The 14,093-nt window shown below is 36.8% G+C and overlaps 1 protein-coding gene across 2 annotated transcripts; it reads right to left on the reverse strand.

Moving 5' to 3' along the window:
* Positions 1-7,982: 7,982 nt before the first annotated feature.
* Positions 7,983-13,613, reverse strand: LOC106618331 (uncharacterized). Of its 2 annotated transcripts, none has more exons than XM_036359568.2 (4): positions 9,514-13,613; positions 9,231-9,432; positions 8,995-9,160; positions 7,983-8,909 (listed from the first exon to the last, which is right to left on the reverse strand). In XM_036359568.2, the coding sequence occupies exons 1-4, from the start codon at positions 13,550-13,552 to the stop codon at positions 8,097-8,099; spliced, it is 5,220 nt and encodes a 1,739-aa protein (XP_036215461.2). In that variant the 5' UTR covers positions 13,553-13,613; the 3' UTR covers positions 7,983-8,096. The 2 variants fall into 2 exon arrangements, with proteins under 2 accessions (XP_036215461.2, XP_014091513.3); XM_014236038.3 differs by having other exon boundaries at positions 9,231-9,450.
* Positions 13,614-14,093: the final 480 nt, after the last annotated feature.

A 14,093-nucleotide genomic window follows, 5' to 3' on the forward strand; every position in this document is an offset into this window, starting at 1 on the left:
AAGGTTGAGCGGCTTCAGTTTTTACACAAGCTATATTTTATACGCTTTCAATTTAAAATCTCGACATAAAGTGCGCATAGTCGTTCCATACGTCAGTCTGAATTGTTGCGGATGACACCGGATCGACTCTCCACGGTCTTCGTGTACACTCTCAGCTACGGTCGAATATTATCCAATAATGAATGCTGGGTCTCAAGATGGGTGATGGTGTTGCGAATAGAACGCTCAGTAGGCCGATTATGTTAACCGTAAGTTAAGCGAAGCGCGCAAGACACACAACTTAAAATTTCGAATCTACATTCGCTGAATACATGCAATTTTTGCTACAGACAATAAAATCTCTTCAGCTAGAATGACAGGAATTTATATCCGAAAAGAATTAGCTTATAACCAATTATGTAAGACGTGGGTTCGATTATACCTGGCATCGTTTTTTGTATATTTATTACTAATCGGCAGACAAAGGAAAACTTCCCAGAATTTTTCTGAAGATTTGAAGAAACTTCATTTTTCAATTATCATGCAGACGTGTTCTAGAATAATTTATGACAACATAATTTTATTAATTAAGTTTGAAATAACCCTGCACTAAACTATCTTTTAAATAAATCTTCAAATAGCGATATATAAATAAATATTTGCAATTAATACACTTTTCCAAAGTACTTTAGATATAACGAAGACAATAAGCCATTGTACCATATATGCATGGCCTTAAATCAAATGACAAATAACTAATAGAGAATCCTCAAGTAACTCAAAACAGGTGGTCAGCTACATAAGCGTCGATTGGGTCGGTTAATACCGATGATTCGTTAACTTAATGAATAGATCAGCATTACAAAAACTTATTTCAAATGAACGAACGATGAATGAAACGAACTGCGTTGGATTTTGACTCACCAAAAAAGCCCCTTTCTATTGAGGACGAACACTGTGTAGGAACAAAGTATTATGTTTTAAGGGTATGAAACTATAATAGACGATTCTCTGTTACAGGAGATCTCTTTGCGGAGTAGTAGATAGAAGATCGGATAGAAACGCGATTAATACAGAAACGGATTGGAAATATAAAGAGTGTATTTCAACATAACCTTAACCTAAGGTATTGGTTTGTGGTAAGAATAGGACGAAAAAATCAAAAATGTTTTGTAAGAAATCTCGGAAACAATAACATAATTATCTGTATTCTCGGGAAGAAATTAAACGCATTTTAAAGCAACGTTCAAAAAATTTATTTTCAACGAAAATTTTTACAACATACTGAGACTGATCGACTTCTTCAATGACTGATAGAATATTATTATACCATCTCATTAAATTTCACTCGGACTGGTCTATAGACACTTCGCGCGCAAGCCGAATCTATTAAAATTATTTTCCTCGATTGGTACAACTTTTTTTTATGTTCGTGTGAGGTTTGATCTCCATAACATATACATATGTGTGTTTGGCAGCTGTTTCTTTACGACGCAAAAAGTTTGTCTGGCGATTTTTGCCATAGAAAAAAATTAACAACGAGTTTACTTAAAATTTCGTGTTTCCAGGAGAATCTCTGCTATGGAATCGTAGAAAGTGTTGCAGAAGTATTTTGGATGGTATACTGTATTACAAACATTTACGTTTAAGTGGCCCAAAGTAAACGTCGTGAAGTCATCGAAAATTTGATTCATGCGAGTCGTCCATCCACCTCTGCTGTAATGACGATAACATCGCAAAAGTTATAGAAACCATGTGTGAAACACGTCAAGTTGGCATCTGAAAAATAGCATAGGATCTCAACAACTGCTATGGATCGACTTAACACATTTTTGTTAATATTTTTAAAATGAAGCGTGTCATTGCTAGACGCGTACCAAAAGACCTGAACATACTGCAGAAACGATGTCTAGTAGCGGTCACAAAAGAGTTACTTGACAACTTGGTGAGGACTTAGCATTCGTCAAAGGCAGCATTACTGGTGACGAGGCGTGGGTTTATGAATAAGAGCCAAAACCAAGGCATACTTATATTTACTCAGGAACCTATATTAAAGATTTGCATAAAATATGAAACAATTTTTTTTTTTTTTGTCAGTCGGGGTCAGTTTTAATCTGTTTTCAACCTGGTGACACTTTAAGAGCAAGCTTGCAGTATTTTCAACGTGTGCCTTACTCTGTACCGTTAATTTTTTACAATCAAAATGCATAAGCACCTCAGTGTACAATTAACAAATCCCACAGCATTTAAATTTGATGAGTTCGTAATTTCTTACACAATGTTAACCCGAAAAGTTCAAAATCATGCCAACCAAGCAATTCGTCACGTGAAAATCTAGAGCAAAGCACAAAGTTCTATTTTATATTAACTTAGTTACGGGAAAAGTTTAATCGCATCTCCGGGCGCTACAAAATAATAAAGGAACTGGTGACTGAAAGCACCAGTAGCAACCAGAAAAATGTCATAAAACCAGAAATGATATACGCTGTGTGTGTCTGTTTATGGGTGTGTGAGTGGCTCATCTAAAATGGCATCAAACGTTCAATGTCATAACAGAGAAGAGCACACTGCTGATGCTAATACGAGTCAAAATACTCAGTCCAGCTTCAAATCGCATGAGTCTCCATCAAGCTTCTACTCTCCTTTGAATGTACGTTCCTCTTGATTCGTGTGTGTGTGTGTGTGTGTTGTGCCAATGTTTGTAAACTCATAATTGGAATTAATTATGCATTCGCACTTTATGGCCAATGTGATGGAGTAAAGTTTTTGGCACAACAATTCCCTTACTACGACAAAGAAGAGCTTAGAAAAGAGGGGGCGGAGTAGAAGGGAAACACACAAATTAGAAAGGATGAAATCGAGCAGAAGTAAAATGCAACTGAAGTGACTGTTTTCTGACTGATAGTTGATAGCTGAGTGCCTTCCTGCCAGAGTAAACACTTATAAAATCACAAAGGCATACACACAAACGCATATGCAATCACATATATATGTCTTGGTATGTGTAGAAGTCAATCGCAAACCACAAAGTGTTGTTGTCACTCCGATTAGTTTAAATATGTGGCAAATGCTCGCAAACAAACAAAAATGTGCACACACATACATACACATTTTCGCTACATCATTTTCATGTGTCGAGTATATTTGCAAATGGCGTATTTTACATACACACACACATATACTTAGCTGTGTGTGCGTGTGTATGTAAGTGCCTGCTATTTAAGAGTATGGCAAGCTATAATGGCCAACCATGGCTGCTGCTCATCTCTGGGTAAGCAATTTTGAAAGTTCATTTTCTTGGGTTAAGTGCAATTTGCACTAATCGTATTTTTAACGCTTACACTACTAATCGAGCATTTAAGTTCGGGGCTAGCGAGTTTGCTAGAATATTGAAATTCGAAATATTTGTATGTGCACACATACATATACAAATACATTATTCAATGTGCATAGTAAAATTCTCATGAATTTATTGAAAATCGAAGCTCACTTTCCAGAAAGTGCATGTGTTGAAATAAAGTGGTCGTCTTTTGCACTAAATTGCAGACGATATGTGAATTTGTGCTTTAAAATTAGTAACAAATATGTGTTCGATATGGAATTTTATTGAAGTTTCAGTACTTGAAGCTAATATTTTATTATTCGCTTGACAGCTGAGAGATGATAGACGGCTAGCAATCAACTTTTGTAATCGTTCTCTTCATTTTACAACGATCTGAATGGCAACTGACAAAGATAAAATGATGGTGAAGAATATGACAGCCTTAAGTGGGAGATATAATTCCGTTGACAAGTAACAGCCAATAGATTGAGGACAGCCTTTTTGCAATTGAGTAACAATGTATAAGGTCTAGTAAATCCATAATTTCTGCAATAAATTGAATGCTTTATTTAGCATAGTTATAATGAACCGATTCAAGTTATATATGCAACATTTTGTTCGATAACATATTGTCTACTCACATAGACACACTCCTTCCTATTGGCAAAAAACTGGGAAATTCGATTTTCATAAGCTTCTCTTGAGACGCAATTTTCATTAGCAAAATCATTGACCATACACAGGAAACGGTGGTAATAACTTGGTGTCAATTACGGACTATAAGGTGGAAACATTAAAATTTTTAAGCCGAACTTCAGGAGTTTCTAGCGAGTCAATATCGATGTGTAGCAGCTGACGTTGTTCTGATGGAACACAATTCTTCTACTATTGACCAATAATCTGAATTCGTATGACAGCTGACAGCTGACAGATTGAAGACCAACTTTAGATAGAAATATGTTTTCTTATTAAGTAAATAAGTTTTATAACTGACAACTGACAAATGAAAGTTACAATTATAAAAGATAGTTAGCTTTTAATAATACTCTATTATAATTGACTACATTGAAAAGCTTTTAAAAATAAAGTTATGAAAATACATACCTTTTCTTCACAATATCTGACAAATAACAAGAGCGATATCAAAATTTTGTCGAAAATGAGTTAAAGATATTTATTCCACGACAACTTTTAATAGCAAGAAATCAACATTTAGGAGTACATTATCAATTTAAGTCACAATTTCTTTTACTTAATTAAAACTAGAACTTACAGTTGACATATAACAACTGACAACTTACTGATGACAAAATAAACAGTTAATGTTTTCAACTTTCAAATGAATTAAAATAATTTAAAAATCTAAACTAAATATCGAAACCATAAAGAAGCGCTAATGTCAAAGTAAAGAGAGTTACAACAAATATTTTGAACACTAATTTTCATATTTCCAAGTATACTTTAATTACATCGACAGTTCATTTTCATCTTGAACTGCATCAAAAATTTTCAAAAGCTACCTCATAGCCCCATCCCTTAGCTCATTTCACAAAATAAATGAGTTGAATTAATTTTCGTAAAAACATATATTGAAAGTTTTATTGAAATTCTCGGTCAGTTTTAGAAATATAGATTGCCTTTCATATTTCGAGATTAGAGAACAAAAAAATATACATAAATTATCAAAAATCGCTTTTTCAGAATCTGCTCCATTAAGATCTCTAGACTTTTGCATGGGTTAGAACCATTTGTCTAAGCACTTTTGCCGCTCTGATTGAGGTATCTCCAAAACATGCGTTCTGAACGTATCAACCGACTCTTCAGGTGTCGGAAAAGTTGACCTCTTCATCTATATTTTAAAGTCAGGACCATACGGGGGATGGCTCATCAAATCTATGTTTTGAGTGCTCAAAAATGCAGTTGTTTCAGTCCATGTGTGAGAGGTCCCATTGTCGTGGAGAAGAAAGTTTCGAGATGAATATTTTAAGTTACTGTAAACAACACAAATAGCGATCGTAAGTCAAAACGTTCTGAGTATGTATAAGAACAAAAATATCAAACTTAACGATGAAGTTGCGAGTTGCCAGATTGAAACACTAGGGGTGCCAAATCCCAAAATATAAATGACAGAAGTAGAACTAAGAGAAATTTGACCGACTACAAACACTGAAGTCTATACGTACTAAGGAAATTATAGAACTTCTTTATATCTAAAACCAAAATTATTTTTCAGAATTCGAAGAGTCTTCGCAAATTACAAGTACAACAATCGATGATAATATGTAATCCTCCAACTATATAGAACTGAAAACTGTCATCTGTTGTGTTTTTCAGATTCAAATTGATATGAAGGCTCTATCAAAAATGCAGACTACGGTTTCTCCTCAAGATCATTTCCCATTGCTAAACTATACCCTTTGGTACCATTAATATTTCCTGAATTAAACTTTGACCATTAAAGTATACTAACATGAAATGAAAGAGTAATATAACCGGGCCAATACAGAACGAATACATTTTCCTACAGGGTCTGTAGTAATACCTAAAGAACTTTTTAGTTTTTTCTGGGTAAACCTTATAAAACCTTTTAAGCATATCTGATTGTACTATTATTATTGTTTCCATTGAATTATAGTGAAACTTATTGAATTTCACATATCACTGATTTTAATTGCCTGACTCGTGTAGTTTAGAAGCAAAGGCAACTTTTAAACTATACCTATAATCCAATGAATGAAAAACTTATCCTCTATAGTAGTTTCGCAGTATTAACTTCATATAAGTTCAATTAGAAATTATTAATTCCCTCAAAATACTGACATTTTGTCGTCATTGTTTATTGTAATATACAATGAAATATCGAAGGTAAATAGCTGTTGCCCTTCCCTCCCTCATATTCGCACACACCACTTATGATTAACTCCTCTGTAATTTCACCCTGCTGTTAGAAACCTCAGACCTACATATACTTTCTGAAGCACACTTTCCGGTTCATATATCACTAGACATATGAAAATCTTTTATTTTAAAGGAAGATAAGTATGAGAAAAAAATATTATAAGAGATTTGTAATACAATAATTGTTTACTCGTTATACTTCTTTACTTCCAAATAGCGTTAGAATCGCACTGAGACCAAATACTGATGATTACGCAATATTGAAACTTGACAATTTAATATTTCGATTATATACGAAAACTAATTCAAAATCTTTTTTACACTTTATTCGTCCATCTTCTACCAATTATCACACATTAATTCTAATTTACGCCTGAATTGTGTTGGTTTCCGAAAACAAGCTAAAAACAATATGATTTCTACGAAATAGATTTAGACCCTTGATATCTTCAAATGTCAATAAAGCAATACGCTTCTGCTACCTTCACTATAATATTCTGTGAAAGGGAACTCTTCTTACTTCCATTCTTAAACTTAAAAATATTTCTTACGAGACCATCAATGTCTTTACAATTTTTCATTCTGAAAAATTATTAAACTTATTAAACTCCTATTAATATAATATTAATATAAACTAGAGTCCTTGGTTCTTTCTATCTTCTGAAGTTATTATAATTTTACATAATGAAAATTTATTAAAAAAGCAACATACTTATATTTTACAAAAAAAACTATACTACCTATTTCTACAGATTCTACAAATTTTCAAATACAATTTTCCATACACTGCTTATAGCCTCGCCTGGGATAACTTTCAGTGCCTTCAGTAAAATTTGGTTTTTTCGCTTCCGGCTCATTTTTGGAATACCATTCGATAGATTGTTGGACAGTTTCGACGTCATATTCATAAACTCACATCTTGTCACCTCGGCTACGTTGTCAAGCATCTGCTTTGCGACTTCTACTCGAAGTCGTTTTCGCAAAAGATTCAGGTGTTTTGGCACGAGTCCAGCATTGACACGCTTCATACACAAAACATGAATAAAAATGTGTTAAGTCGATTCATGAGATGTTGAGATTCTCTGCTGATGCCAACACGACGAGTTTCAAGCACTGTTTCCTTAATTTTTTCAATGTTATCGTCATAAACGTTAGGTAGATGACTTCTCAACTATTATTGAATGCTTTTGCCACTAAAATACTTTTTGGGTGATATAGTAGACTCTCCCAAAGGCTTCAGTAACATTGTCAACGATTTCATAGCCATTTCATTAGAAATACATAATGTCAAGCAAACTCATAAAAAGGTTCTACCAAACTAGAAATATATTTTTTATCGATTCGGTTTGCGCGCAGTTTAAAGTCCGGGTCAAATTTGATCAAATGGTGTATAATACATTTGCCCATTTTTATCCTCTTTCTTTTCATCTCTGTCTTTCGCCACTTACTTCAAACCTTATTGCGCTGTTATAACAGTAAATTTCATTTTTCAGTAAGGTGATCGCATTATTGCGGGATGCTTTATTACAAAATATGATTTATTGCCCACTCGAAATACATGTATATAAAAGTGGGAGGGTAAATACAGGTTAGAAATATTGATCACTAATTATTGATAGATATAATTAAAACAAACGTCATTTAAATTATTCATTATAGATATTAGAAAGTATTTAATTTTTGTTTAAATAAACAATATATATATATATATATATATATATATACATATATGTACAAATATGCACATATAGAATATAGAATAAATATCAAATCGTAAAAAAATGTCCAATAGAAATAAAATATAATATTTATAAAAATAAAATTTTTAACTTGACACACATTAAAAGTTTGCAGCAACAACACGCATTTTAGCACACTGTCTAATTGACGCATTTTCTCAGTTCTCCCTACTCCGCTCAGCTTCTCTTTGATCTTGCTCTTGCATTAATTCCGACGCTTTCATCAAGCGTACATATTCGGGTGTATACGGTAGATCGAATGCTTTTATGACCTGCTCGTCAACATCCTTCTCGACTTCCAAGCGCTTCAACACTTCGCGCCGCTCCCGTGCTTGCATATCACTGTCCATCTCCGCTGACATATCCTTGTCTTCTTTTCGCACCTGCAGTATAGCTGGCTGATGTTCTTGCTCCTGCTCCGGCTGCGCCTCCTGCAGCGGCTGCTGCTCTTGTTGTGGCTGTTGTACTTGTTGCGGCTGCTGCTCTTGTTGCGGCTGTTGTACTTGTTGCGGTTTCTGCTCTTGCAGCGGCTGTTGGGCTTTTTGCGGCTGCTGCTCTTTTGGCTCACGCTTCTTATGCATCTGCTCCAATTGCATATGTTGCAACATGTTCAGATTCTGCAAGAGATCATCACGTACGCTTACCATCTGTTGTTGATCCTCAATCGGTAAACCATCGTATTGGCGCAGTAGTTTCTTAACGATACGCGACCGTTCCTCAACAGTGTTCGGGTCAATGAGACGCACTTCTTTGCTGAATTCATTAAAAGGTGCATCGATATTAGCACGCTTTTCTCTTACGCCTTCAGCCGAATTGCTTTCGTAGATATCCAATATTTCATCGTAAAATATTCTCAACTCGGGTGGCAGTGGTATGCAAGAGCGTTGTTCCACTTGATCGTCGATTATATCACTAATGGCCTCCATAGCTTGTTGAACCATGTCTTCGATATGATTAACATCGTCCTTTTGCTTTTTGTAACGAATGTGGGAGTAAAAGAAAAATGTTTTACAGTCAAATAATGTTAATGTCGGTATGGGGCGGTATTGGTCAGACCATTTTCTCAAAACCGTTATCCTGTGGTGGAATTTTCTTCAAACATTGTTGATTACGCTTTAAAACGGCCCACAATGGTTTCATTTGCGGATTACATTTCGCCATATTGAACATAGATTTGACAAGTTCCAACGAGCCCTTCCCATTTACCTTGTTTTCATCGCAACTAAAGATAAATCGAGTGTCTAATAAATACATTTTAAAGCATTGGCAACAAATTTCACCTGTAAACTTACCTCGCCTTCGGCTTCGCGCACTTTCGCTTCGTTGTGTAACGTTTAAATGCTTCGAATTGTGGAAACGAAATGCCACGTCGTTCGCGATCTTCACTCTGCACTTTAATCGTGCCATTGCCGAAAAAGTTCTTCGCCTTCTGGTCCCCCATAACGCTCGCATTGATAGTGATGTTCAGCTTCATGGCTTTCTGCCCACTTGAACCTAGTGGACGCATTGTAACTGGTTGAATTTCAATAGTCATATTAATTGCATCATTGGACGTATTAACGCCACTAGTATTACCGTCGGTGCCCTTCGTTCCACAGTTGCTGCCAGCAGGTCCAAAACCATTTCCACCACCATCACCAGTGTTGCTTCCACCGCTTTTAGCACCTCCACTATTACCATTTACTCGATCTCCATAACCTCCATGCCCAAACTTGTCATGCGAACCACCCGCATTTCCGAAAGGTCGATTGTCTCCTGCTCCATAACCACCATTTCTTTGCTCACCACCACCACCTAACTGTCCGCTATGACCACCGTGTCTGGCTTGTTCCCCGCAGTTCTCATTCTTATTGTTGGTATGAGTGATACCACCACCATTTGAATTATTACCGCCTCCATTTGAATTGTTACCACCTCCATTTGAAGTGTGACCGCCACCTCTGCTACCATCAGCTCTATTTTGCTGCTGCTGTACGGACTTAAGAAAACTCTCCAAAGTATTGAATGCGGTGCAGTTGAGCATCTTATCATTCAATTGCAATACTAAACCATTGTCTTCACCTTTGCAACTTGCCGCGTCTTTATTCTTACTATTTCCAAACCAACCGAACGCCGCGTCATCACCACCACCCGTTTCTTCTTCCTCGCTATTCCCTATTTTCTCATTTACCACACCCGCTTCATTCTGCTTGCTCGGCTGCTCTTTTCTTTCAATACTTTTGATCGCACCATCTTCGATCTTTAAAATCAGCGCCGAGTGTTGTTGGTTTGACTGATTTCTGTTTGTGGTATCATCAGTTTTAGCTTGCTGATTGTTATTGTCCTGATCTTCCTCCCATGGATCGGAGCCATACCAAAGGTTGTCGACAGGCATCCCATCAAAATTACGGGCATCTTGATCGATCTGTTTGAGATTATCAAATTTTTGATTGCCAAACTCACTAACAGAGTTGCTAAAATCACTTTCCTGTTCCGGTTCATGTACACGATTACGCAGCGACAGTCGTCTTAACCGCTCCATTAAATCGCCGTAGTTATCTTCACGCGCATCAATATAGTTACCAGCACTTTCAGCATTTCTCGCATAAGTCGCTCTGGCAGCGTTCATGGCCTTTCTGTCCGCCGCTATTACGGCTGCATCGTTAAGCGTATCGCTTCTTGACGGCATCCCGCGCCTTTCAAAAGGCTCAGCCGGTATTAAATTTCCGTCATCGTTTATTAACAATTCAGTGTGTACTACCTTGCGATTATCGCCATTATTATCATCGATGGGGTCAACAGCTTGTGTGTGCCGCTTGTCCATCAAATGCTCAGGCGTACTCTCTTCTTTTACCTCACCTCGCGTTAACTTTTTAGCACTGTCCTTTTCGTCATCTATTGGCTTGTTCTTTTTTGCCTCCACATTTCCTTTTATCTTCTCTTTATCTTTTTTCTCTTCACTCTCCTTTGTCTTTTCAGCTTCTCTTCTAATGCGTAGTTTATCATTTCTATTGAGTGAACGTCGTCTTCTTTCAGAACCATTCAACACATGTAAACTGTCATCGTTGAAAACTTCCTTTTTAGAAACATCTATTTCACGTCTGCGTCTGCGCAATACTTTTTGTTTTGGATCACCTTTTGAAATCAACTTGTCTGTTGCCGCTACACTATTTTCCTCAGCTGCATTTAAATTCTCTTTTTCATGGCTTTCTCGCTTAGACATGAGATTGTCCAACGTCATAAGATCAAGCAGTCCTCCTAAATCGACTTCCTTTACGGCAGTCATTTCGCCATCCTCATTGACTACACCAATACGCTTAACGTGCCGCTTCGGTTCGTTGGAGTCCTCATCTTTATTAATGTCACGCTTGAATTTGAATATCGTCATTTCATGTTTCACATCATTATCCTTATCGCGCGTACTTTTATCTTCGGTAGTCTTATAATTACCCTCCTGTTCGCCACAACGTTTGGTATGTGAGTTTCCGACATTTTCACCCGCCAATACTTGGTTATCATCGACCAACTGTGCATCATCCATATCATCGAGTTGATCTGAATCGGCATCTACATCATCTGCTGCTGCGTCTTCCTGTGACGGTTCTTCAGCAGCTGATTCTATTGGTACAGACACTTCATCAGCTAACGCTTTATTGCTACTGACGGGCCTAAGGTCTGGCAATCGATCCACTAATAAATCATTTGGCTTTAATTTTTCTGTAATTTGTGAATGCACATTACCATCGTCGCTTGGATTTTTGGTGACCCGTTTAGTGCGCAATAAATCTAAGAGGTTACTCTCCTCTTCTTCGTCTGGCTGCGCACTTGTACGCCTACGACGTAATATAGTATACGTCGGACCTAATATAATATCTTCGGTTTTAGTTTTCGTGTCACTATCGCCGGTGGAGGTTTCTGGTTCCTCATTGAGTAACTTTTCATAAGAACGCTCCTCGATTTCTTCCATATGCCTTAGACGGTCTTGCCAATCCAGCTCGTCTTTTGATAATCGGCTCGTGCTACGTGAGTTGCTGTAATCACCTAAACCAATATGGGGGTTTTCCGACGCGTAGCTCTTCTCCAACTTCTTTACTACATCGTCCAACTTTAGTTCCTGCTGCGTTTCGGTGAGCGCATAACTGGGCAATGAAGGACCCAAACCTTTAGCCATTAAGCGTGTGCTGGTCTTTAGCTTTATTTCATCCATGGCATTGAAGCCTGCACTCCGCTTCGAAGGTATATTCATTTTACCGCTGAAGCTCTGCAAGCCACTAAGTCCTTCGCTACCACGTGCATGTCCCTTACGTGGTTCTGATTGTTCTTGTTCGATTTTTGAAAGTTTATAGTCGGCTTCGTGCGACAAATCGTTGCGTGCCAAATCGAATTGATCGTTAACTATACTAGGAAAATGTATATTTTCAATTGTTTTCTCATAACTGATGGGTTCGTCATCATCCTCGGCGTCTGGCTTCGTTCTGGACTTCTGGAAATCCTCCATTTGTGTATCAAAATCTAACTTTAAATGTGGAAACTCAACCTTCTCCATCATTCTACGCATTTCGGGATCGACTTTTTTTTCATTCAATTCTTCCAGGTTGTCCATGTTCTTCGACTGTAACGCATTCCGGTAGTTATTCGCTTCGAGTAGTAAAAAAGTATTCAAATTGCTCTTTGGACTGCTCGGTTTACTAGGTGCTGGATTCTGGAGATTGGAAGTGAATTCAAAGTAGGCCTTATCACTTTTACCGTGCCCAGCATTGCTCGATGACGGCTTACAGCTAATGTAGGCTTTGGTTAACACACTTGAACCATCACTAAACCCACTTTTATGACTATTTGTATTTGTATTGAAACTGTTAGTGTCAAATTTGGAGAATGTCTGCGAGTACGGTGCATTCATGGAACCAGATTTACCAAAGTCCATGTCAGTATTAAAGTTATCCTTATCGTTCCAACTCGACTTCCAACTGTTACTGGTTAGGTAGCTGTCCTTATTTGTATTGCCTGCACCGTTATTGGAATTTTTATGTTGATTGTTTTTATTGGCATTGTTGTAATCATTCGATTCTTTGTCCTTACCAGTATTCTTTTCTTTCTCTTCCTTGCTACTACTATTTGAATTCTTCGAACCTTTACCTTCGGAGCTTCGTTGTTTCTGTAACATTTCGTCCAAATTGAAATTCTTCAAATTGCTTGGGCTATTGTGAAAACTATTCAACAATTTTCTATGCATATTTTGAAAATTCGAATTGGACCGCACCAGATCATTCAACTGATCGTTCACATTGTGTTTATTTGCCAAATCATCCTTATTCTTCTTATTGTCCTGCTTGACGTCACGTTCCTGCAGGGGATGTGTCATATCTTGGTCTAAATTAAGCGCCTCGCGCTCTAAATCCAAATTTAAATCGAAGTCTGAGTTTTGTAGCAGATCATCGATCGACTTTCGGCGTTGTCGCTGCAATTCGATATTACCGCTGAGCGCCGGTGACTCTTCCACATTTTGCAAAGCATCGGTGGCTTCGTCCAGCGTTCGCTTGTATTGCACGAGCTCATCGCTGACGGTCGTATGTATGCATTGTAATTGCGCGGCAATCGTGAGTGTAAAGAAGAAAGTCGCGCACGAAAATTTCATTTCTTCTTTGAGCTTAAAAAAACATAAAAATTTATCAAAAATGATTTCCTTCACATTTACTTGTCATTACAATTATTTTTTCTTTTTTAATAAAAGTTTGTTTTTCGGAAACTGTCACAATAGAGAATTGTGAAATTTCCCAACGTACAGGGTTACATGTATAGCTGTGGTTTAGAACAATTTTCGAAGCTATAATTTATGGCATCCGTTTAGAAAACACATTATTAATGTTATCGATATATAAAACGAAATCTTATAAATCAAATGTATGTTGAAGAACCAATAAATACCTTTTAAATTTTCGATAAAGAAACATGAGGTATGTGCCATAATTTCTTTTAATAATAATGTTATAATATTATCAGAGCAGTATGCTATTGTTGACCATCCTAAATAGGTGTTTTCTAGACGAGATAAGAATAGAGTGTTCTATTGTTACTCAGTATATTTTGACCGACTTAGAAAAATGTAACTAGGTTAAGAGCTACTGTTACATCCACTGTCTTTTTCAGGTTAAGCACTGCATGACTACTTTTGGCTC

Source organism: Bactrocera oleae, chromosome 4, assembly GCF_042242935.1.
Source record: "Bactrocera oleae isolate idBacOlea1 chromosome 4, idBacOlea1, whole genome shotgun sequence".
In the NCBI taxonomy this organism is placed as follows: Eukaryota; Metazoa; Arthropoda; class Insecta; order Diptera; family Tephritidae; genus Bactrocera; species Bactrocera oleae.

Excerpts from the sequence above, each read along its gene's own strand:
- LOC106618331 (XM_014236038.3), bottom strand. The coding sequence starts at position 13,552 with ATGAAATTTTCGTGCGCGACTTTCTTCTTTACACTCACGATTGCCGCG. Across the intron at positions 9,451-9,513 it reads TGGAACGAAGGGCACCGACG|TTACAATGCGTCCACTAGGT; the intron begins GTAATACTAGTG and ends AAATTCAACCAG. Across the intron at positions 9,161-9,230 it reads TGCGCGAAGCCGAAGGCGAG|TTGCGATGAAAACAAGGTAA; the intron begins GTAAGTTTACAG and ends ATTTATCTTTAG.